Genomic DNA, 24,990 nt, shown 5'->3' on the forward strand with positions numbered 1-24,990 from the left:
GCACTGGGAACCAAAGGCCCAAGTGGAATTTCAGTGGCAGTGAGAAAAGGCCACCCACTCCCTCAGGTCAGAGGGGAAATAGGAATGCCTTGAAGAAGAGTGGGTGGGTTGATATGTGTGGAACAGATAGGGGGCCGAGGAGCTCTGGGAGGTGACTCAGAAAGCTTGAGTGTGGGTCCTCAGCAAGGCTCTGGAATCCACCAGATCTAAGCTCCATTGCATACCAGCCACGTGCCCTCAGGCACATCACTTAACTGGCCTGAGCTTCAGTTTCCTCATCTGTAAAATATGGATAAACACACCTATCTTGTAGAGGCCTCCTGTGGTTGTTGTTATGTAAAGGACCTAGCACAGTGCTGGCACATCCCAGTAAACATTACTTCTCTCTCCTTTCAGTCTCTGTCAAATGTCAGGCTAAGGTGTTTCTACTTGACAGGAGCTTGGAGGCTCTGAGAACCTTTGTCCATCTTGGGTGTGCACGGGGCATGCATGCACTGGGGCATGACAGAAGTGTTTGGGAAGGTCCCTTTGGCGACTGGAAGAACCCACACGGAGGGGAGGGACTGCAGCCTTGCAGGAGAAACATCAGCCCTGTGGACTTGGAGGGTGAGAGAGGGAGGAAGGTTGACAAGGCACGAAGATGTCCTCTCATGTGGTTGAGGTGGGGCAGGCCACAGGAGTTATGAATTCTGAGTGAGGCCTCATGAGCTTAAGATGTGTCCCTTGAAGGTTGCGTGGCATCTTTGTGCATCTGGCTTTTTCTTTTTTTTTTTTTTTTCTTTGAATAATTTCCTTTGGATGAATCCCCATCAGAGCTTCCTGCATAATAGTGGTAAATTGGGACTAAGTGCCCAACAATAGGAAGATGATTGAGAACGTTTTGGAACATCCAGTGGATAAAATAATATATAGCCATGAACAGCCACATAAATACTCATTCCTGCAGCGTATGGAGCTGTGTACTTGCGAAGCTCCTTTGCATCCTTTATTTACTTCATGTCTGTGTGACAGAGGTGGGACAGGGGTTAGATTCCTCCAGTGCAGTAAAGAGATTCAGGTGAGCTTCTAATCTCCTTGAGGGCAGGGTTCATGTTTTATTCATTGTTCTGGCCTCAGCATGTAGCTCAGTAGCTTGCAGATGCTTGTCCAGTGAAAGAATTGATTGAAGGAACAAAGCCCAGGGGAGTCGGCTTGTCCAAGGTCACCCAGGCTGTAAAACCGAGGAGCTGGTCTCCTCATCCCTACCTGCCACATTCTTCCTCACCCCTGAGGAGCTGCACCTGGAGGAAATAGGGTGGAGGGGTTCCTAGCCAAGGTTGGGATGCACATGACCAGGGCTTACATCTACTTGCTGTCCTTCTGAGCTGCTAGGCTCTGGCAAATTGATCTTTTAAGCCTCACTTACCCCATCTGTAATGTGTACTGCCCAAGAATCTGTTTTTAGGGTTGTTGTCAAGATTAAATGATTTCGGCATGTAAAGCTCTTAGCACCATAACTAGCACACAGTAAAGCACCCGTGAATATTAGCTGTGATGATAATGATATAATAATGTGGAAATATTTCTGATACAATTAATGTTAAATGGAAAAAACCCATAAAATTATGAGCACTCAGATTGAAGTGGTGTAGAAATTAGGTATGACCATAGATAACAGATAGGAAGAGAACAGTCAGAAATGGAATTACAGCAGGTACAATGGAGGTTAATAAGACCGATCAAAACAGATGTTTTAGGGGATCCCTGGGTGGTTCAGCGGTTTAGTGCCTGCCTTCGGCCCAGGGCATGGTCCTGGAGTCCCAGGACCGAGTCCCGGGATCAAGTCTGGGATCGAGTCCAGGATGGAGTCCCACATCAGGCTCCCTGCAGGAAGCCTGCTTCTCCCTCTGCCTATGTCTCTGCCTCTGTCTCTCTGTGTCTCTCATGAATAAATTAAAAAAAAAAACTTAAAGATCTTTTAAAAATACTTTTCCCCCCTTAGTTTTAATTTAAAAGGAAATATGTGAAAAATCCTGAAAATTCAAACGTGTATTCTTCCCTTGTTTCCCCAACCAAAATCCTTCTCTCCAGAAATACCCAATGATAACATTGTGGTGTGTGTCCTTTGGGGTATTTTCTGTGCCTACGTAAGCATACAAACCAGAATGAGACCATAAATTGCATCACTGTTTTACAACTTACATTTTTTTCATTTAACTCTATATTGACATCTTTTCATGTTGGTATATATAAAATCCATCACAAAATTTTTCACAAGTATGTAATACTTTTATAACTCTTTTTTTTTTTTTTTTTTTTTTTTTTTTTTAAGATTTTAATGTATTGGACAACCCGGGTGGCTCAGCGGTTTAGCACCTCCTTCAGCCCAGGGTGTGATCCTGGAGACCCAGGATCGAGTCCCCTGTCGGGCTCCCTGCATAGATCCTGCTTCTCCCTCTGCCTGTGTCTCTGCCTCTCTCTCTCTCTCTCTTTCTCTGTGTCTCTCATGAGTAAATTAAAAAAAAAATCTTTTTTTTAAGAAAAAGCACAAGCAGGGGGAGGGGTAGAGGGAGAAGCAAACACCCCTCTCACCCCCACTGTGTGGGGTCTGACCTGGGGCTCCATCTCAGGACCCTTGGACCATGACCTGAGTTGAAGGCAGCTGCTTAACTGACTGAGCCAACAAGGTGCCCCAGTCCTAGAATGCGTTTTTAAAGGGACACATCCAGGGTGTCTGGGTGGCTCAGTGGGCTAAGTGTCTGACTCTTGGATTCAGCTCAGGGTCATGATCTCAGGGTCCTGAGATGCAGCGCTGCGTTGGCAGGCTCCCCACTGAGTAGAGTGTCTGCTTGAGATTCTCTCCCTCTGCCCCTCCTCCCACTCACTCATATGCACACTTTCTCTCTCTCTCTCAAATAAATAAATCTGAAGGGTATAAATCCTAGTGAATTTGGCCAAGGTCCTGTTGATGGACATTTAAAGTTGTTCCCAATTTTACTCTATTTTAAATAATTCTGACAATGAACTCTAACAGTTCATTGAACAATTAAAGAAAATGAAATGAGAGAGGGAGTCAGAAACCAAACCCATGAGGGTTGGCCTGGGGAGGTCTGCAGTCTGCAGGTCTGCTGCTCCCCTGCTTCTCAGCAGAGCTGAGGGGGACAAGGACCCTGAGGGGGCTGGCTTGCTTGGAGGAGATCCTATCTCTGTCACCCTTAAAGGGTAAGGATGTCCCAGGAGAACCCCTTCGGTCACTGACCCAGTATGGAGCTGACCTATGAAACTTCCAAATTCTCTTTGGATGCTAAAAGCTGCTGCCTGGGTCATGCTGCTGCTCACACCTTGAGTGTTCTTGGACAAGTTCTTTGCCTTCTCTGGACCTCCCTTTGCCTATCTGTGTGGTAGTGACAGCCGTCCTGATGAGAGCCATTGTTGCCACTTATTGAGTGTCTGCTGTATGGCGACGTGGTGTCAGAGTGAGCTTCACATGCATTCTCTCATTTATTTCTCACTAAATGTCTTTGAGGCGTAGGGGGTGTTATTTTCATTTTACATGCTCAAACTGGCTCTCAGTAGGGTTAAGTAACTTGCCCAAGGTCCTCAAGCCAAGATTCAAACTCTGGTCCAAAGCCTGTGTTCATACCTGCTGTTCTGTGTTCCCTCTCACCAGCTGCTGATTGGTGAGGGCCAAGCGAAATGATGATTATAAAAGGATTCTTTAAATTGTAAAGCACCCTACATGTGGGAGGGGTTGCTACTGCTGTTATTATTTCTACATCCAGAGCAACGGTAGCTTTGGTTACATGGTTGACAGCAAGTTGGAGGTTGTGGGATGTAACAGGATTGAGGGGGAAGACCATGGGCCCATCAGCCAGCAGATCTGGGTCCTCATTCTGGCTCTACTTGAACTGACTAGCTTGGTGACCTTGGCCAGCCAAGCTAGCCTGGGGAATAAGCCCATCTGCCCTGTGTGGCCCTTGTGCAGCTCAAATGAGACAAAGCCTGGAAGACAGCCAGCTCGTGTCCTGGCTTTCAGAGGATGCCCCACTATGGGGAGGTCTCTGGCTGCCTCCAAAGTCATCAGTATGGTCCAGAGGTATTTCTCCTTTCTGATGCTGTTGCTCTGCAGTTTTGGGCATGGAATGTGGTCTCCAGCCCACAACTGTACATCAGCCTGTGGCTTTGTGGTAGCACATGAAGCCTTTGGGCAAAAGCCAGTACTGATGGGTAGCAGCCTCTCCACGTTGCTTGGTTTTACTTAACGAGGTGCCCATGGGCACCGCGAGCCTCTGACAAATTGCAATCTCCCCATTGCCCCATAGACCCGAGCAGCAAAATGAATGAATGACTGCAGCTCAGCTCCCATGTTGACTCCACTGCCTCTGTCCAGAGCTCCTCGGCCTTGGCCTGGAAGGGTGGCACCAGGCCCCAGAGGCAGCTCTTGCAGCCAGTACCCTCCTCCCTCATGGCAGACAGGCATTTCATTCACGTCCACCCAGAGATTGTCACTCCGGGAAGTGAATGTTCTGTACTGGGGAAATCCCAATGGGAAGTAGCATCATCTCCAGAGAGGAAGAATAAGTCTTAATAGGGCTTGTTCTCTCTGTTTTTTATTTTGAGTTCTTCTCTTTCTTTTCTGATTCCAAAAGTAATACATGTTCATAGTAGAAAAATTGTGAAACCCGGAGAACCCTTGAAAAAGCCAAAAGGAACGTCTGTAATTCCTTCTCCAAGGGAATGCTATTGTTCACATTCCAGCCTTGAGACTTAATGCTAAAGATGAGAATATCTTTTTTTTTTTAAGATTTTATTTATTTATTCATGAGAGACACCACCGGGGCTGCCCAAGATGAGAATATCTAATATTGAAAACTAACTATGGGTTTTGACGTGTGTTAAGTGCTTTACAGGCATGGTCTGGTTCAATTTTCACAGTAACCCTGTGAAATAGTCAAGATTATCATCATGAATTTTACAGATCAAGACACTGAGGCCCAGAGAGGTTAAGAGACTTGTTCATGGTCTCATTGTCTCCCATTTTGTCCCTGACCACTAGGCGATACTGCCTTTTCCCAATTTCTCTTCTCCTCCCTCTTCTAATTCATATATCTGCTTAGCATCAAAAAGTGTATCAGTCAGATTCTGGTGGAAAACAGAATTCTACTCAGATGTTTACACCGAAGAGATGTTAATAAAGGTGTGGGCAGGGTTAAGGGAACCCACAGGGGTACCCCACTAAGTAACAGGGACAGAAGCTGTTTCTTCCTTTCCCTTCAGCCCGAATGAGTAGAGGGGGGGGAATAGTATTACCAGAATTCAATGATGGTTGTGTCTGTGCAAGGAGCTGACATAGAGGGGCTCAGCCACCACCAGAACCACAAACAGGGAAATTGGGAGCATGTTCCCCAACTTCTTTCTCCTTCCACCCTTGAACCTCCCATTGGCCAAACCCAACTAGGAGTCAGTAGACAAAGGAGCTCAGTCCAAGGGACAGTCCAAGGGTTCAGCCTCTCACGTCTTTGAACAGGGCATGGAACTGGAGGTGAGAAGGGAGAGAGCCCAGGAGACATGGCTGGAAGGGGATGGAGGAGATGCGCCCCGATTTTACAAAAAAGAAGAAGACTTACCTTAGTAACTGTGATTATTGAAAACATAATTTAAAACAGAAGAGTTTCACTTGCTGCCTGTCATTCTCTTGGCGTTTTGGTGTCTTCCACACCCTGTCCATTTCTCTCTTGTTCTCTTTGTTCCTTCCTTCCATTAGTTCCTACCAGATTCAGAGTTCCCCAGAATGCCTGGGTAAAAGGTGCCAGTGTGCAGGGTTTAGAAGATAGCCTTACTGGCTCAGGAGTCATTATCATGACCACGGACACATGCGGCTCTATGGGCCCTCAAGTTTTTCCGCTGCCGTGCGTTTGCGTGCAAAGACCTGCTTCTGGTATATGTGAGCATCTATAATATACTCTCCCTAAAATATATGACTTCAACATTTATATCACAAAGTTCTTTCTTTCTTTGTAATATCCTTTATCTTCATGGCCCTGCTCTGAAGTGAGAGGGTAGCAGATGAGGAAGCTGATGCTCAGAAGAGGGAAGTGACTTGCCCAAGGCCCATCAGATGGGGGATGGCAGGACTGAAGCAAGACACGGTAGTCCTGATTCTTTCCTGATTCTTTTTTTTTTTTTTTTGAGAGAGGGAGATAGCAAGTGGGAGGGGCAAAGGGAGAGGGAGAGAATCTTAAGCTGGGCATGGAGCTTGACATGGGGCTTAACCTCACGACCCTGAGATCCTGACCTGAGCTGAAATCCAGAGTCAGATATTCAACTGACTGAGCCACCCATGTGCCCCACAGTGGTTCTGATTCTGAATTCCATTCTTCCTAGCATATTTGCCTTTCACTCTTGGGAAATTTTTCCTTAGCCAGCCTCACCCCCTTGGAGAAATTAATCCACCTTGCCACCCCCTCCCCCGAAACGAGGCCCCCAAAATGCCCTGTATAGTGGAATGGACTTTGGAGTCTGGGAGACTTATCACAGCCTTATGACCTTGGGCAAATCAGCATGCCTCTTTGGGCCTGTGTGTCCTCATCAGTAAAATAAGGGTGATATTATCAGGAATTTGGATGGAAAAGTCAAGTGCTTAAGGTCTGATAAGTCATCAGGACAGACTAGCTAGCTGGTAGCCAGAAAGGCTCCTGAGGTGAATGCAGCCCAGGTCTCTGTCCTCAGCTGAGTCGACTTAAAACTTGTCTCATTGATGTTTCATCTGCCTATCCCCCATCACAGATGTGTTTGTCCATTTGTCTGTCTACCTATCCTTCAGACACCAGACCCCCTGGTACTCGCATGCACTAATATATGATCTCAGGCAAGTTTCCTAACTTCTTAGTGCTCTAATTTCTTCTTTTACAAAAAAAGATAATAAAAGTACTTATTCCGGGTTATTGTGAAGATTAAATGAGTTAATTGACATAAAATGATTAGACTAGTGCTGGGCAAATTGCAGACTCTATGAATGTTAGCTTTGTTGGTATTTATCAAGAATTGTGCTAAGTCCAGGGGATAATGGCAAATGAGACAGATAATGTTTGGTGTTTATGGAGTTTATATTCCAGAGGAATAGAAATAAATAAGTAAAAAGATATAGGTTTCATTTGTGATAGTAACTATGGGGAAAAAAACCCGGCATGGTACTTAATGGGTAGAGTTTCTGTTTAGGTAATGAAAAATGTTGGAAATTGACAGAGGTGACTGTTGCACAAGGTTGTGGTTGTAATTAACATGGGACAGTTACACTTAAAAAATGGTTAAAATGGCCAAAACCAAACCAAACTCCAAACAGAGCATGCTGTCACCAAAAAAAGTAAGGGGAAAGACCCACTTTATTTATTTTTATTTTTTGAATGATTTTGCTTATTTATTTATTTAGAGAGTTCACACAAGCAGGGGGAAGGGCAGAGGGAGAGAAAATCTCAAGCAGACTCTGTGCTGAGCATGGAGCCCAACATGGTGCTCAATCTCATGACCTTTTTTTTTTTTTTTTTAATTTTTATTTATTATTTATGATAGTCACAGAGAGAGAGAGAGAGGCAGAGACACAGGCAGAGGGAGAAGCAGGCTCCATGCACCGGGAGCCCGACGTGGGATTCGATCCCGGGTCTCCAGGATCGCGCCCTGGGCCAAAGGCAGGCGCCAAACCGCTGCGCCACCCAGGGATCCCTCAATCTCATGACCTTGAAGTCACAACCTGAGCCAAAATCAAGAGCCGGACGCTCAACCAACTGATCTACTCAGGCGCCCCAGAAGAAAGACCCACTTTAGGGGCATGTGGATTGAGGTCTGAAGGGTGAGAGCTGCCATGTCAAGAGATAGGATGAGCCCGTTGTCTACACAGAGGGACCATGAGGGCAAAGCCCCATGGCAGGAGCAAGCCTGATGTGGAGGAGCAGCCAGAAAGCCAGTAAGACAGGCTCACAGTGATAGGGGAGCTGATGCAGTGGCTGTAAGCAGGGATCTTCAACTTTGGTAAGGAGTTTGTGTTTTATTTTGATGATAAGTTACTGAAGGTTTTAAGGAGGGCATCCAAGAAAATGGACAGCATAGAGAATATAGTCAGTGGTATTGTGATAGTGTTGTACAGTGACCAATGATAGCTACACTGGTATGAGCCCAGTAAGGTGTAGATTTGTCCATTCACTATGTGATAACGGAAACCAGTGTAACATTGTGTGTCAACTATACTTGAATTAAAAGAAAGAGAACATCTGATTAGAGTTTTGAAAAAATCCATGTGGTGGGCAGCCCTGGTGGCGCAGTGGTTTAGCGCTGCCTACAACCCAGGGCGTGATCCTGGAGACCCTGGATCAAGTCCCACGTCAGGCTCTCTGCACGTAGCCTGCTTCCCCCTCTGCCTGTGTCTCTGCCTCTCATTCTCTCTCTGTGTCTCTATGAATAAATAAATAAAATCTTTTTAAAAAAATTCATTAAAAAAAAATCTGTGTGGCTATTCTGAAGAGAATAAACCCTAGGGGAGGGCCCAAGGGGCCACAGAGAATCCATGCAGGAGGCTGGGCAGCCATGTGGGCATGGCTTGACAGTGGCTTGGACCTCTGCAGTGGCTGTGGGGATGGAGAAAAAGAACAAATCCAAGGTACTGATGCTGACTCATGCTAACCCTGGCTGTAGGGCCTGATGTATAAATTGGCTGATTCATTTTTAATGAGTTGTTGCAATTACAGGCCAAGTGCATCTTGCATTGCCTGGGCTAGGACATTCTCTCCCAGCAGGCCACACAGATGGAAAGCCGTAGTATCCCTGAAGGGTGAGCCAGGGGAGCCAGCCAGTAGTTGAAATGCTAAAGAGCATCAAATGCTGACAGCCTTCTGGACTGGCCTCAGCCAGACCCAGGGCCAGACCCCTTTCCTCCAGACAGTGGTGCTATAGGCCCCGTCAGCATTTACTTCTCTGGCTGACCTTTCTCTCTTTGAATCCTGTGCATTGGATATTCATATGTTAGTGTCATCAATCTGGCCTTGCTGGCCTCTGTCTCTTTCTCCATCTGTCCTGGGCTGGCACTTCTGAACTCCTGGTTCTCAGACCACTCACCACCACGGCCTCTCAGTATTGTTTGTAATTATAGACCCTCTCAGGGATGTTTTATTGGGGACATACCATGTTAAGTGCTCTCTCAGTTTATTTTCCTAGATCTCTACCACCACCCTCCGAGGGAGGGAGGAGTATCTCCACTTTATAGATGAGGTGACTGAGGCTCAGAGCATTGGAGTCACTTGCCCAAGGTCACAAGGTGAGCCAGTGCTAGGGCCAGGCTTTGGGTCTGGGTCTAACTGGCCTGGGTCTGCTCCCTGCCCTAGTACCCCTTTGAGGAGTCTACAAGAGGCCAATGTGTCAAATCCCTCACCCTGGCCCATGGCAGTATTCAGGGATGGGAGTCTTGCCCTTTCTAGAAGAATAACACTGTGATTCTTCCCAGGCTGCCTGCTGCACTCCTGGTTCATTCATTTCTTTCCATTTCCAACCTGTTCCACCTGCCAGACTGTTTGGAGCTCACATTTATAGGCTTCTTGTTCTGGGCTATCAGGATGTCAAGGCCTCCTGTCTGTCCTCTGCACGGCCCTACTTGTTGTTCCCGTCTCTGGACATTTGCCCACAGGGTGACTCAGCTCAAATGCCTTCTCTGCCACACCTAATTTCTCCCTTTATGCGAAATTTAACTCCACCTCACCCCCCACTCCCTATCCTCTAAGCTCTTCTTTGGGTACTCTAGGTCATACTCCTGATCACCAACTCCCCCAGAATCTTCTGGAGGCTAAAATGTACACCGATAAGTCTAAACCACATCCTGCCTGGATGTTTAACCATTTTCTGGGAGAGCATCGTCCTGTGTTTCAGTGAGCTCCAAGGAACCAGCACGTGCTTCCTTCCCCTAGGGCCCCTGCAGTGCCCAGCTGGCTGGTCTGCCCAGTGGACTCCCTCAGTCTCTGCCGGCCTGGGCCTGGGCAGAACTGTGCCCACATGACCGGCTGTGGCAGAAACCAGAACTGGGTTCTTGGCTTGCTTTCTGTGGTCTAGAAAGAGAACTGTACTATTATCCTTGGACTTATGAAATCAAGAAGGATGTCATCATAGGTTTTAAAATAATAATAATAATGTTATTTTTCTTTTAAATTCATAAAAAATTTGGGGGGTGCCTGGGTGGCTCAGTCAGTTAAGCATGTGACTCTTGATTTCAGTTCAAATCATGATGTCAGGGTCATGGGATCAAGCCCCATGTCAGGCTCTGCGCTCAGCGGGGAGTCTGCTAGACTCTCTCCCTCCCCCTCTGCTCCTCCCTGCCATATGTTCTTGCATGTGTGTGTGCACTCTCTCTCTCTCAAAATGAATACATCTTAAAAAAAAATAAATTCATAAAAATTTTAGTTTAAGCAGACTTTACCTACTCATCCTGTCAAACCAAGCCCTGTGCATTGGAAGATTTTATTTTTTAACCTCTAATTGTTTTTGGTCAAGAAATCTCCAAGTATAGTAGAAAAATTGAGAACTACAGTTAAATAGAAGAAAAAAATAATCTGTACTCCTGCCATATAGAAACAACCATAATTAATACTTTGTTGAATGTTCTGTATCCATGGATATGTATTAATCAAAATAGGGTCAGTCTGTATAGGCTGCTGTGTATGGAGCTTTTCATTCAGGTATTTCCATGATCTTTTACATCATCTTTTTTTAACTCTCTAGAAAGGATGAGCCATCATTTCTCTAACCAGGCCCTGGCTGTGGGGTTTGTTAGTGTCTTGTGCCACCTCTTTGGCTTCCAGCCTGGGCCTAAGTGCTTTCTCCTTCCTGTTGGTTCTGTTCAAGTTTGCTTGAGGCAGCAAAGTGCGATGAGAAGAATAATGGCCCCAGCGCTTGAATCTGGGGAGTCAGGAGGCGGGTGGGGAAGAGAGTGGGCAGGAGGGCCCAGGGAAGATGTGTCGGAGGAAACGACTGTCACTCAAGTCTCCTTTCTTTCTGAGTCTCACCTAGAAAAGGAGAGATTGAATTATCTCAAAGACTTCAGTTCCTTTCATATGTGGTGCTGTTAGCACCAGGCATTCCCTGCCAACAGGCTCTGCCAGAGATCTGAGCAGGGGAAGAACCTGGATATTTCTTTAAGATTGCTGTCCTGGCTGTTTGATGCAGGTCTGGGGAAGGTTTGGGGAGTAGGGGTTGAAACCAGACTGAAGCAGGGGGGACAAGCACATGAACCAGAGCCTCTGGGCTGCCTGGGGCTAGGACAGTCATGTGGAATCTGCTTCTCGAAGCAAAAAACCTTCAGATTATTCTGTGGATCCTTTTTTTTTTTTTTTTTTTAAGCAAAATTAAGTAGGCATTTATTTTAAGGATTCTTCTTATAGATCTTATCTAGTATAATGGCTGATATCCTCAAGTTCAGGCCTAGAAGAGATCCAGACCCAGGCAGACAAGTCTCACTCTGACCCTGTGAGGCTGTGAGCAACCCTGGAGCTGCTTCTAATGCTTTGTGTCCTGGATGGAGCTGACATTTGGTGTCATACAAGTGACAGAGAGCCTTTATTTATCTATGGCTTTACATTGAACCATAAAATGTAGGGTAATGCCGTGAGTGGAAAGCATTTCTGAGTGGGGATGAGGCCATGTGACTAAAGCCTTCCCTTCCTCCTCATCTTACTTCATAATAGCAGCATCAGTAACAACAAACCCTTTCATTTGTACTACGAGCTCCAGCTTACAGTGTGACCTGTTCAGCACCCTCGAGCCATTGTATGCCTTAGCAGGGTACTCAGGTGCCCTGGCTTTCTAGCCAGTTCCCTTCACTTGGGGCTGGGCTGGGGCCCCCTGGAATGCTGGGAGAGAAACCAAAGGAGATGAGGGAATTGTGGGGTGACGGCTTGGAATATGTCCATAGCGCAAGGTGGAGCCAATGTCCATCTGTCTCTTTGCTCATTGGAGGCCTCTCTTGGTGAATAGGGTTGGAAAGGGACCTGTTGGGTCTAGTCTGGATCTTTCTCATTTAATATAATGGATTTAGAGGGATACTGTAGACTCAGGCTGAGGATTCCTGCCCATTTCTCTGTTCCTTGGATTTTAGCTCCAAATTTTTATTTTATTTTATTTTTTTGAGGATCCACCCTTATGTGGGTCAGGAATAGGTGCTTTTGCCCCCTTGCAAAACAAAACAAAACAAAACAAAACAAAAAACCCAAAACTCCAATTTGTGAGTTATGTGTATTTAAAATTACAGAAATAATTACTAAGCATATAAGTACAAAATGAAGTTCCTTTTCTTCACCCACCCCACTGAACTCCCTCTTTTTCCTCTATCCATTTCTCAATTGTGAACCTGTCTTAACAGTTTGGTCGGTATCCTTTTAGATCTTTCACTACACATGTATAAACACAAAGAGGTATTGTTGAGGTTATTGTTTTATCTTTTTAAAATATAAAACCAGGGACACCTGGGTGGCTCAGTGGTTGAGCATCTGCCTTTGGCTCAGGTTGTGATCCCGGGGTCCTGGGATTGAGTCCCATATCAGACTCACTGTGGGGAGCCTGCTTCTCCCTCTGCCTGTGTCTCTGCCTCTTTCTCTGTGTCTCTCATGAATAACTAAACAAAATCTTAAAAAAAAATAAATATAAAAACGGGACCATGCCGTTCTTTCTCCTTTCTTCTCTTTGTTTATTTCAACAGAATAACTGGGCAGTAGGTACCTGTTTCTCTGAAATCTCATTTCCTGCTCCAGGGGGAAAAGGATAAGAGTAGACTGTCCCAGCGATAATTTCTCTAAGTCCCTTGCTCTTTTGGGTGAGCCCTAGTGAGATGAAGTGACTGCCTTGGTTGTGATAGACCCGGGGCCTGCGTTCAGTTCTCCTGACTTTTACATTACCAGGACTATGTTTGTTTTCAATAGCGTCTTCGTGTCTTATCCCTCTAGATCCATTCTGCCCACATCCCCATGAAAATAGCAGTACAGGCTTGGAGCATGAAGAGCCTTGCTTCGGAGTCAGTGCCTGAAGGGCCTGGAGCCCACCAGGGCTCTTCAGTTTGAGTTTATCCAGCGTTTATTGAGTGGCTACTGTGTGCCAGGTGCTGGGGTTGGAGAGATGGCCTGGCTAGAGGGCCTGCTGGAGGGGGTCACTGACTGTCCTTTGTGTTCCTGGCAGAGTGGGGCTCCCTGGAGAGACTCTCATTGTCCCGAAGAGGGGCCCCTATTCTAGAACTGGGCCAAGAGACTGAGGGAGTCCCTATGGTCACAAGAGTGGGATGGGGGGTGGTCTGTGACTTCAACTGCCGCCATTAACCCCTGACTTCTGCTCTCTGCTCTGTCCCCGCCCCGACTTCCTCTCCCTCACCCCCCTTCTTTGTCCACTTGCGTCCATCTGTCTCTCTCTCTGTGTGTGGTTCCTGTCCCCTTCGCTCTGTTTTGTCACATCATCATTGCCCCTTTCCCTGTCACTTGTTCTCCTTCATGCTAATGCAGGCGTGCTGGTCACCATGACAACAGAGACAGGCCCCGATTCTGAGGTGAAGAAGGCTCAGGAGGAGGCCCCACAGCAGCCTGAGGCCGCTGCCACTGCTGCCGCTACCACTCCTGTGACCCCAGCAGGCCACGGTGGCCACCCAGAGGCCAACTCCAATGAGAAGCACCCGCCGCAGCAGGACACGCGGCCTGCAGAACAGGTGTGCACCTGAGAGCCTGGGAATCCCTCTTCCTGCCCGGCTGTCATCCAGGAGTTCTTTGTGGGGAGGGAAGCTGAAAACTGAGATTTATTACCAACCTGCTACATCCAACCACTGTGCTGGGGACATTGTGTTCACTTTTATATTGAATTCTCCCAAGGCTACAGAGAGTGATGCACACATATAATATAATATATATTATATATATATTTAAATTAAGTTAGTGCTATGCCCATCATGGAGCTTGAACTCACGACCCTGAGTTCAGGAGTCACATGCTCTGCTGACTGAGCTAGCCAGGCACCCGCCCCTAAGAGAATGATATTACTGATATCTCCATTTCATGCTTGGGGAAATAGCAGCTCAGTGGATGAAATGAGCTACCAAAAGTCACGTTGCTCTACAGTGACAGATGGAAGTAAAATATAGATCTGATTCCCCAAACCCAGTTCTTTTAACCTTATTTTCCTACTCCTTAGACCTGTCCATTCTAGCCTGGCAAGCCCAGTATGACCCCAGAGCAAAATTCATCACCCCAAAGGGACAAAGGACTTGCTGAATCATCTAGCTGTTGAATTCACACCCCCTTCATTCATGGCAGGCCGAGAGGGCAAGGACTTGGTCAAGGTCATTGAGAGCATTGGTGGCAGTAAGGACTAGCTGGCAGGGCTCTGCCCTCCTTCCACGAGCTCTCAGCCTCACACTAGACCAGTGACACATGGGTAAGGAGAAGGCCACACAGATGCTCTGATAACTCACTGTAGGGAGCTAGGGCAGCTCCAGTTCTATGGGAACCTGCAGTGGCTGTCCCCCCCAAAGAAGCAGACCCCTTTGAGGAGCCCACCCTGTTGCACACAGGAGCTCTAACTCTCCTCCTGTGCATACCAACCATAGAAGCTGGTCATCCTGGGAGTCTTGGAGGGTGGTGACTCTCATTTTGGGGACCATCTTTGCCTTCTCTACTGCATCCTTGTTGTGTCTCATTTGGATGAAAGGCTGTGGTCTCAAGCTCACTGACCAGACTTTTCCCCATGTTGGACCTACAGAGCCTAGACATGGAAGAGAAAGGCTATGGGGAGGCCGATGGCCTGTCAGAGAGGACCACGCCCAGCAGAGCCCAGAAGTCACCCCAGAAGATTGCCAAGAAGTATAAGAGTGCCATCTGCCGAGTCACTCTGCTTGATGCCTCTGAGTACGAGTGTGAGGTGGAGGTAGGGAGCACCCCCCCCACCATCACCACATGCCTTGTCCCCAGCTAACTGGCCCCAGAGCCAGGGCAGGCTTCTGTGTGCACACAGACTGGGCCAAGCCAGAGAGCATCCATTCTTCATGGAGTCCTGGACCGACTGCAGCATCCTGGAGAGATGACCTGGCTGGCCCTCCTTTGTACAGATGGTGGCACTGAGGCCCAGAGAGGGCTGTTACGATTGCAAATAGAATTAGACGAGGCAGAGGGTTGGTGCCAGGAAAAGGTTTCTCAGGAGGGCTGTACCTTGGCAAGGAGTCACCATCCAAGGACCGATCTCTAGCCCAGTAGGCCTATGGACTGGGCTCTTCAGTCTCACCTAGAAGACACGAGTATTTCAACTAGAATCGTTTTTATGTTTTTATTGGTGGGGGGTGAGGAAGACAGGGATCTTCTCCTATGAATGCCCCTGTCCAGGGCAGCAGGACAGACTGATCACTTGAGGGTTCTGTGGTATGGGTAACCCCTGGGCATAGAGAGGTGGCCCATTGGAAGGACTCCCTCACTCAGGCCATGTAGAAACCCTGTGGTGTGATCCTGTCCCACTGTGAGTAGTGGGGCAGACACCTCCTGTCTGGGGTCAGCCGTCCCGGCCCCACATTTGCTGTCTCCTTTTCCTATATAGTCTAGGACTCCCACCCTAATTCTGAGCCCTCACTCATCCCCTTAGAGGGTCCACCCCAGTCTAGGCACCAGTCCTGGCCCTCTCCATGCGTATGAAAGAGGCCAGAGGGTGGCCTTACCTGAAAGTTACAGGAACCACCTCCCTTTCTCTCTGGTGCCCTCTGGTCCTAAGGGATATGACTTATTTCTGGGCCCTGGTGGGCTGGGTCCCTCTTCTCTTCAGGGTTGTTTTTTGTTTTTGTTTCTTTGGGGTTTTTTTAGTGCTTATCGCTTCCATAGGAGGATTTCAAGGTGAACATTTTGCCTACTCCTAGGCAACAGAAAGGAATATTATCTACCTGTTCTCTCCTACCCACACCAGCCACAAGATGCTGTTTCAGCTTGCTCCAAGAGCACAGAGAGTTTGGCTGAGGCCAGGTCCATTCTCTCTGAAGGATTCTTCCAGACTCACGAACCCCTTGACTTCCCGTACTTCCATAGTCAGGCCAGGTTCCAGTCCCTGGTGACCTAGCCAGGCCTTGTAGGAATCTCACACTCTCTCTGGAGTCCCCTCTCTCTTTGGACAGTGACTGCTTCACATTCTCCCAGCCTTTGGTCCCTTTACTGTTGCTCATTTTCAAACCTGTGGGGTTGAAGTACCCAGCCAGGCTCTGTGCTTCGTCCTTCTGAATCCAGAGGCCCAGATGGTGGTTCAGAGAGGTACTGAGCCTGGCTGTCTGAGAGTGGTGGGAGAAGGTGGCCCTAATAGTGCTGTATCCCGCTGAGGCTGATGTAGGCCCCAGGAGCCCCTATAACAGCCTTACTTGCTGTCCAGGTAAGGGGTGGCACTCCAGGCTGGGCTGCCCTGGATTTCACTCAGACTCAGTGGAAGGGGAGAGCCAGGGAAGGAGAGTCACGCTGTGATCCCGAGTCTTAGGCCCTCCCCTCCTCCCCTGCCCACATCCTTCCTATTTCAGGTGGCTTCTCTGCCTCTTACACCCAAAGCTTAGACTTGGTTTTCTGCTCCTTTGGTCAAAGTTAACCTCCTTCTCTTAATCTGTGTAAAGGAGGGGGAATTGGTCAGCCCCCCTCCTCACTCCCCAAAGCATTTCGAAGGGTCTAGGAGGACCCTAGGAGGGTTTGGAAGAAGGCAATTGGTGAGCTGGGTGTTAGTGTCTCCCAGGATCTGGCAGGACTTGGAGAGCAGGGCAAGGTGGGTGGCAGGAGGAGTGCTGAGATCCTCTTGAGATGCTGGAAGACTCTGGGGGGTTTCAAGTAGTCCTGGTAGAGCCCCCACCCCCACCCCCACCCCCACCGTGTGGTGTGTCCCAGCCTCACAGCAGCTCTGCTCTCCTCTTCAGAAACATGGCCGGGGCCAGGTGCTGTTTGACCTTGTCTGTGAGCACCTCAATCTTCTGGAGAAGGACTACTTCGGCCTGACTTTCTGTGATGCTGACAGCCAGAAGGTATCTGTGCTGGGGAGCGGAGTTGGCATGGGAGGGCCACTGTGGGGGAGACCTCTTCTCATAGGCCCCCCCAGTCCTGACCACATCCCATGCCATCCATCCATCCTCAGACCCTTGTTAAGTGCCTTTTACCCCTTCTAGGAGTAGGTTTGCATATCCCCCTACCTCAGCCCACCCTATCTGTCTCAGTTCTCTGCCTCCACCCCTCCCACCTCATCCTTTCTTGGGGACCTGCAAGTCACCCCTCAGATGGGTATCTGGAGAGCCATGGCCTGGCTTCCTGGGGGAACAGAGGCACTTCCTACAGCACCCCATTTCCACCCTTGGGAGGCTCCTGTCTGGGTTTCCTCCTTCTCACTGGTCCCACTATGGCGGCCCACCCTACTGCCTAGGGCAGTGCCAGCCCCAGGTCCAGGAGCCCAAACCCTGTGGCAAATCCGGGCCTCATCCCCACATCTCCCTGTTCCAATGGGCCCAGACAGCTCAGCCCAAGAAGGGTGTTCTGTGCCAGGGGCTGTTGACAGGCCATTTCAGGATGTCTCTCTGTCTCCTAGCCCTCTCTGGCCCTCTCCTCCATCTTCCCTCTAAAGCACCCTGTCTTCTCTTTCAGAACTGGCTGGACCCCTCCAAGGAAATCAAGAAGCAGATCCGGAGTGAGTGGCCTGTTGTGGTTAGGAATTCTGTAGAAGGGAGGGTGGGGGCTCCTGGCTGCATGTGCTGTTCCCTCTTCCTTGGGGAAGTGCATTCAGACCCATGAGTTCATTCGCTGTGCACAGCAGATTTTGGGGGAAGGCAGGGCGTTGTCTTATAAATGGAAGCCTGAAGCAGGGACAAGAGAAATGACCATCTAGCATCACATAGCAGGTTAGCAGGGGAATCACAGATGCATCTGGGATGACAGCTCTAGAAGGAACTAATCACAAGGGGACAAATTGATGGCCTGAAAACAGCCTCCCTCCTGTCCAAGGCAGGTATAGACGCCTGTGACAGGTGATCCTTGACTCAGCTCAGAATCCTCATCCATGCAGCACTGCAGACCACTGCCAGCTGATAGGGAGTTGACGTGTTAGGGAAGAGCAAGGCCTGGCCTGGTCTGGGCCATCTTCTGTGTTTAATGGTGGGTGGCTGAGGCCTAGAGAGAGGCAGATGCTTACCTAAAGTCACAGAGTAAACTATTGGCCAAGCCAGGTCTAAAGCCCTGGCCTCCCAACACCATCCTGCTCTCTTCAAGGCCTGGGGTGAAGAGACAACCTGTCTTTTCTGGCCCAGAGAGGAAAGGCATATTGTGAGGGGTGGAGCAGCCTTCCAATGGCAGAAGGGGGGAGGTAGGTGGCCTCAGCCAGGGGCCATACAGTGGGTGGAGACCTGGTGCCTAGAGGCAGAGATGCCTCCACTGGGAGCCCCTCCCCCTTGGCTGTGTTTGGACTCCCTGGTCCCTGGGGCTGGGAAGCAGAGCCTGTTGCCATGACAGCAGGCAGCTGGGCCCAGGGATGCCAGCTGACTCTCCGGGAGGGGCAGGAGGGATTCTTCCTGTAGGCTCCTGTCAGTTGAAGACAAAGAGGCAGGCACGCAGACGGAGCCTGCTCCTCTGGGGCTGACAGGGCCCTAGGCCTGGGCTTTGGGCTGTCCCTAGGAGTCCTGGCCCAGCTGGGAGGCCTGCCTCTCATGCCTGAAAGAATTGGAACACATACAGACAGCCGAGTGTGTGGTTTGAGGAGGACGGGAAGCTTAGAACGGAGAAGCAGATAACAGGATCCTTGGAGCTCGGCATCTTTCCCCAGAGCGGGGAGTCGGTCCCCCATCTCGGCAGCCCTGGCCAGCGCAGCCCAGGCGGGGGTGAATGGTTGCCACTGGTGGCCACCTCAGGTCATGGAGGAGAGGTCCTGCCTCCTTCAGTAGAGCCACAGTCTCCATCCCTACCCCTGGAACTTCTGCCCATTCATCTTTGTTCTGCCTTCTGGAGCCCCCATGAAACAATTTTTTTTAAGATTTTATTTTTAAGTAATCTCTATACCCAACATGGGGCTCAAACCCACAACCCCGAGATCCAGCATCACATGTTTCACTGACTGAGCTAGCCATGCACCCACCAATTTTTGTTCTTTTCTTTGTGACAACTCCTCAGCTTCCTGAAGAGGAGGGCATCATGAGTCCTTGTGTCCTGGGCTTCAGAGCTGGCTATATGTCCTCCCAAATCTCTGTGCCTGTCAATGAGGGCATGGTGGGGGGTGGGGGGGGCACCTCTCTGGGCTCCTGCTTTTCCTTGGCAAGTGGATTAGTGATTCATGCCTCACAAGGCAGGGTGCCAGTTATATGTGGACAGCGCCCAGCACATAGTAGGTGCTTCCCTGACATAGTCTGGTGTGTTGGTTGAAAGATACGGGAGTCAGACTGCCTGGATTTGAATCTTGACTCCAACACTACTTACCTTTAGGGTTGTTGTACAGAGTAAATGAGCTCTTATGTGCCCCACACCTGGAATGGTGCCTGCACATAGCAGCACCCAGTATATATTATCTATTATTACTATTACCATTATTATTATTATTATTACTACTACTACTTCTACTACCACTATGATGACTACTACTACTATTATTCCTGAGACAGGGTTGCTCTCTTGGTGGCTGCTTTTTCTAAGTCAGCTGTGGTCAGGAGCTTGGCTTCTGGGGTCTGATGACCAGAGGTTACATCCCTGTTCTCCACTACTGATTAGCTAGCTCAGTGATCCCAGGAGGGGGCTTACCCCCTCAGAATCTTCATCTATAAAAAGAAAACTAGCTCAGGATCGCTATGAAAATCAAACTCCTATATGTGTACATATAGTTCTTAAAAGTGAAGTGACCAGCACTTAGTAAGTGCTGGAGACATTACAGCTGTATGGGGAAGGTGACGATGACCACAGGGACAAGTGACAGCATGGCCTCCAGCCTTAGTGACCATGCTCTTCCCAGGCTGGCCCTTGCTTTCTCACATTGTCAGGGGCCTTTTCAGAGCCTCAGAGGTGGTCTAGATTGTTCTAGATTGGAGCCTTTCCCTAAGTCCTCCTCTCTCTTGTGTGGTCATCCCTTCTCTTGGCTTGCAGAGCCTATTTCCAGCTAAAGCCTCAGCCTTTATCTCTATCTGTACCTATATGTGTACTATGAATTGCTTGTATCTCAGTATGGAGGTTAACATTTATCCCTGTGAAATCCCTTTGCTGCTTTCCATTCATTACGTTTGCCTTTTAGGTCCTGCCTAGAACCCCATTCTGCCATCAGAGATGGAGCCGACCCAGCAGAGGGCAAAATCTTACAAAGAGTGTCCCTAAGAACAATAATCTGGCAGGATGCCCTATGAGAAATGGACACAGCAGGTTAAATAAGTTTGGGAAACCCTTAAATGCACATGCAATTTACAATGGCTCTGAGAAGTCCAAAGCTAGGGAGCCCATATATTTATCCATTTATTTTAAGATTTATTTATTTAAGAGTAGGGAGAGGCAGAGGGGGAGAGAGAATCTCAAGCAGACTCAGCACAGAGCCTGAGCATGGAGCCTAACTTGGGGCTCGATCCTGAGGCCCGAGACCATGACCTGAGCCAAAACCAAAACCCTGACACTCAACTGACTGAGCCACCCAGGTGCCCCTGGAAGCCCATTTAATGTGACCTGTTTTCTTACCATGAATGTCCTGTAGCATAGACTTTGGTGTGGAGGAGGGAGCACAGGCTTCAGAGCCAGGAGGCTGGGGTCTGTACCCCAGCATTGCTGCTTCCTAGCTGAGTGATCTTGGGCTGGCCACTTTACAGCCTGGGCCCCAGTGTTCTCATTTGCAAAATGGGGATAGTCATCGGACTCACTCATAGGATTGTTGCAAGGTTTACTGAAGCGTTGTTTGTGATCACCAGTAGACCTGGCATGCACCATTGGTTTTCTTTCTTTCCACCTTCTTTCCCACTGCTAGGTCACAAGTCTTTCAACTTGGGCCTTATTCTTCTCATCTTTCAAGTGGGAATAGTAGTCCAGGTTTTCTGACTGGATTGTCCCAAAATTATAGATATGAGAAAACTTTGAGAAATTGCCTGTGGGATGGTGCATCTGGGCTACCCACTGGGGGGATGGGGCCTCTCTGATTGTTCTCTTTCTTCTCCTCTCAGGCAGCCCCTGGAATTTTGCCTTCACAGTCAAGTTCTACCCCCCTGACCCTGCCCAGCTGACAGAAGATATCACAAGGTAAAGGCTGTGGAGGGGTGGGGTGGGCATTCTAGCCACATGACTAGGAATGAGGGCACCTGGTGCTGGTAGGCATGTGGACAGTAAATGATGGCAGTTGCAAAGTCAGATACCCAGTGAGGCCAGATAGCATCACCAAAGGATGCTGACTCTGTGCGAGAGGAAGTGATTCAAACACAAGTGGTCAGTCACAGCAGACCATCCACTTTAGAGGGGGAGGCATCCCAGGCAGCATCAGGATCCATGTCATTGATTGACATTGAAATTCAAGGGGACATGTGCCATCTCAAACAATTGCTGTTCAGCTCCAGCCATCCCTGCCACATGGGAACAGGGCCCCGTTGTTGAGGTGGAGCTAGATATTTGAGATGGAGCTAGATATTTAAGAGTAAAATCCACAGTTTTAAAATATTGGGACTAATTCAAACTTTTTAAAAACATGGTGGAGGCCATCTCTGGATGGGACAACCCAAACATGTCCGAAGGCTGATGTTCTGAGTGGACCACCATTTTTGACTTTGGGGATAATGAGGGAATAGAGCGTAGATGCCTTTGCATGTAGGAATTTGGTCCCATATGCTGCCCTATGTACCTGTCAGGCATGTGACATCCCTGCCCCATGGAGGCAAGTCTGGGATGAACCATCTCATTGTGCCTCAAGGCCAGTAAATAATGTGGCCTGGAAGGAGGGGCAAAGCATTTTTCTTCAGAATGAGAACTTCTGTGGGTCTCATCCTGCCTTTGGAATCAGAACAGGGAGAGGCCCTTCTCTTTATCTAAGCCCCTTCCAAAGGGATAGTCTCACTTCATGATATCCGGGGGCTGTGTCATCCATGTGCTGAGCCCGGCATTTCACCAACAATAAAATGTGGGCATGGAGTTATTCCTACAGTAGGGGAGGGGCTCCTAAGCCAACCTCCCTCTCCCATTGGGTCCCTCCTGAATGTTGGCTGCCTGTTTGCCAAGCAACGGGCCACAGGCACAATGCCAGCTGGCCTTGGGGGATAATATGGATGTCCCTGGGATAGACCTGAAACCTTGGCCTCATTAGCCCTGCTCTAACCCCTAAGGTCATCTTGGGTTCAAGATTCAGCAACAGGGTCTCAACTTCATTTCCAAGAGGACTGAGAGCTATAGAACCAGCTCAGTCTCCAGTCTTACCCACGGTATTTCTTCTCTTTGTACCAGATCCTGGGTATTGAGCTTCTAGGGACACCAGGAGGGAAATTAGCCCGGCTTAGCATGGGTGACCTCAGGGAATGGGGTGGTAGTAGCAGCTGATTTAGTCAAAAATATTCAGGCCTGAAATAAACTGGTCAGAGTGACAAATTGATTGAAATGAAATATTGGTCAGAGTGTTTGGCAGTGATCTTCAAATTTTTAGACTTGAACAAAATGCCCTTAAGCCCACTCTTAATGCCTGTGATGTTTGAGCTGCTACTGATGCTGAGCCTAGGCCTTGGCCCTGAATATGCACTGAGGCCACATATACTTTTTGCGAGAGTTTTGTGCCATGGAGCAGTAAAAATTATACTGAGTAAAAACCACTTAAAAGGAAAAGAAATAGGCAATTGAAAACAATGATGAAACATGGCAAAATGGGCAAGGACACATCCTTGGCTAAGAACGAACTGAAACTTTTTTTTTTTAATGCAATTAATTGAAAAAGCAATAAAAATAGTTTAAAATGAATCTAAAAATTGTAAAAGTGTGCATAAAGTTATAAAAAAATCATATCCTTGTGGTTGGAAATGTTTCTTTTAAAGCAATTTGTTTTTAGACGATTCACTTAGAGCTGGAGGCAAAGTAAAGTTTTGAGAAAACATTGGTAAACAGGTTTGTCCTGGCTGTAGAATGCAGTACAGAAGTTAAAATGAATGAGATCAGGTGGTTTGTGCTGATCTGGGAAAGACACTAGGCACATAGATGGGTGTGAAAAAGCAAGCTGTAGAGTCAGATGTATCATTTGATACTGTGTACACGTTAAAACCCATGAATCAAAACACATACATTTCTGTATATCCATGAGGGAGAAAGGTCTAGAATACCACACGGATAATAGGGGTGACCTCTGGGGGAGGGGATTAGGGCTGAGGATGGACATCAAGAGGAAGTTTAGAATTATCTCTAGAGTTTACATTTGTTCTACAGTAAGAACATAATTAATTGTATGATTAAAAATATATAATATTTTTTAAAACTGGCCAGCAAAATAGTCCTATTTAGCTTGAAAATGAGTTAGAAATTTAAAATATTCCCACAGTAGGAAAAAAAATTCCTCAAAGTTAGAAGTTAACAAAATGCTTAAAGCCACATGAAATGGGACAAAACCATCTTTTAGGACACACTTACATTATCAAACGCCTGAAATGCCAGTGTCTAGGAAGGTTCCTAATTCTACCGAGCTAGGTGTTGATCAGTTTGGTTCTGATGGGTGGGTGGGCAGTGGTGCTGAGGGCATCTAGGGAGGGAGGGGGGCCCGTGCCCATGGCCACTCTCCCCTGTTTCCAGATACTACCTGTGCCTGCAGCTGCGGGCAGACATCATCACGGGCCGGCTGCCCTGCTCCTTCGTCACACATGCCCTGCTAGGCTCCTATGCTGTGCAGGCCGAGCTGGGCGACTATGACGCTGAGGAGCACATAGGCAACTATGTCAGTGAGCTCCGCTTCGCCCCCAACCAGACCCGGGAGCTGGAGGAGAGGATCATGGAGCTGCACAAGACATACAGGTTTGGGCCTGCGCCCAGGGTCTCCCCTGGCTTCTCAGCTATTGGCTAGGGCCCCAGGTGCTGTGCTCTAAGTCCCTCACCTGGCTTTGCCCTCGACTGGAGGTGCATCTGAGAGTAAATCATCTCATCCCACTGCATCTATATCCAGTGGGAATGGTAGTAATTATCTGTGTGACCTTAAATGACCGCAGGTTCTTAAGCTCCTGTATGGGTGTAATAATTCCCTGCCCTTGGACTCTGAGGATCAGTTTTTTTATCTGCCAACTGGAGAGAATCATCACTATCATGTGCCCCTGGGGAAGTATCCTGATGTCTTGGTCTTGGTGTAAAGTTCAAAAGCTTGCGCTCTGAAGCCGGACTGCCCAGGTTCACATTCTTGGCTCTGCCACTTTCTACCCAGGGAATCTGGGCAGGTCATTTCACTTCCAGGTGCTTGAATTTCCTCATCTGTTCAGTGTGGGTGCTAATAGAACCTGCCTTGTAGTGCTGTTGGGGGCTACATGGCACATAATACAGACAACATGTATTCGTTGTTGCTCTGTGATCTTAGGGGTTGGATAGTTGATTGCACAACACAAAGCACCTTATTCTAGGAGTTAGAAATTGACTAACCTGATGGGTCACTGTAGGGCTTGTGATTTAACTTATCAGTCCCAATTTTCACTTGGATATGTACGGCTTTAGGTTATTCATGTGACTCATGGTTGGTATTTAGGGCAGGAGAATTCATTGTGCAGGATGTTTGGCATCCCTGGGTGCCAGGCACTAAATGCCAGTACACACCCTTGCAGTCATCATAACAACCGCCGAGATGCCCCCTCCCCCATTCATTTCCAAATGCTGCTGTAAGGTCGGTACCACCCCTGAGGGGAGCCCCTGGAACTAAATGGTCTCAAGGATCCCTTCAGTTTGGAAGTGCTTTGGGCTCCAAGGCCAGGGTTGTTATGGGAACTCAATGTGATAAATGACATGAAGTGCATCGTAAACTGTAAAGTACTGTGCATGTGGGAGGGAGCATGGTGAAATTCTCTCATTG

The 24,990-nt window shown here is 48.2% G+C and overlaps 1 protein-coding gene across 19 annotated transcripts in view; it reads left to right on the top strand.

Moving 5' to 3' along the window:
- EPB41L1 (erythrocyte membrane protein band 4.1 like 1) overlaps positions 1-24,990 on the top strand; it is a 143,818-nt gene that overhangs the window by 73,970 nt on the left and 44,858 nt on the right. For all 19 annotated transcript variants that reach the window (XM_038572171.1, XM_038572175.1, XM_038572174.1 and 16 more), the window contains 6 exons: positions 13,497-13,696; positions 14,743-14,907; positions 16,907-17,011; positions 17,622-17,664; positions 21,149-21,224; positions 23,736-23,954. In XM_038572171.1, coding sequence (XP_038428099.1) covers positions 13,497-13,696; positions 14,743-14,907; positions 16,907-17,011; positions 17,622-17,664; positions 21,149-21,224; positions 23,736-23,954 — 808 coding nt within the window. Of the gene's footprint in view, positions 1-13,496; positions 13,697-14,742; positions 14,908-16,906; positions 17,012-17,621; positions 17,665-21,148; positions 21,225-23,735; positions 23,955-24,990 lie in introns of those variants that run through there.

This window comes from Canis lupus, chromosome 24, assembly GCF_011100685.1.
Source record: "Canis lupus familiaris isolate Mischka breed German Shepherd chromosome 24, alternate assembly UU_Cfam_GSD_1.0, whole genome shotgun sequence".
Lineage (NCBI taxonomy): Eukaryota > Metazoa > Chordata > Mammalia > Carnivora > Canidae > Canis > Canis lupus.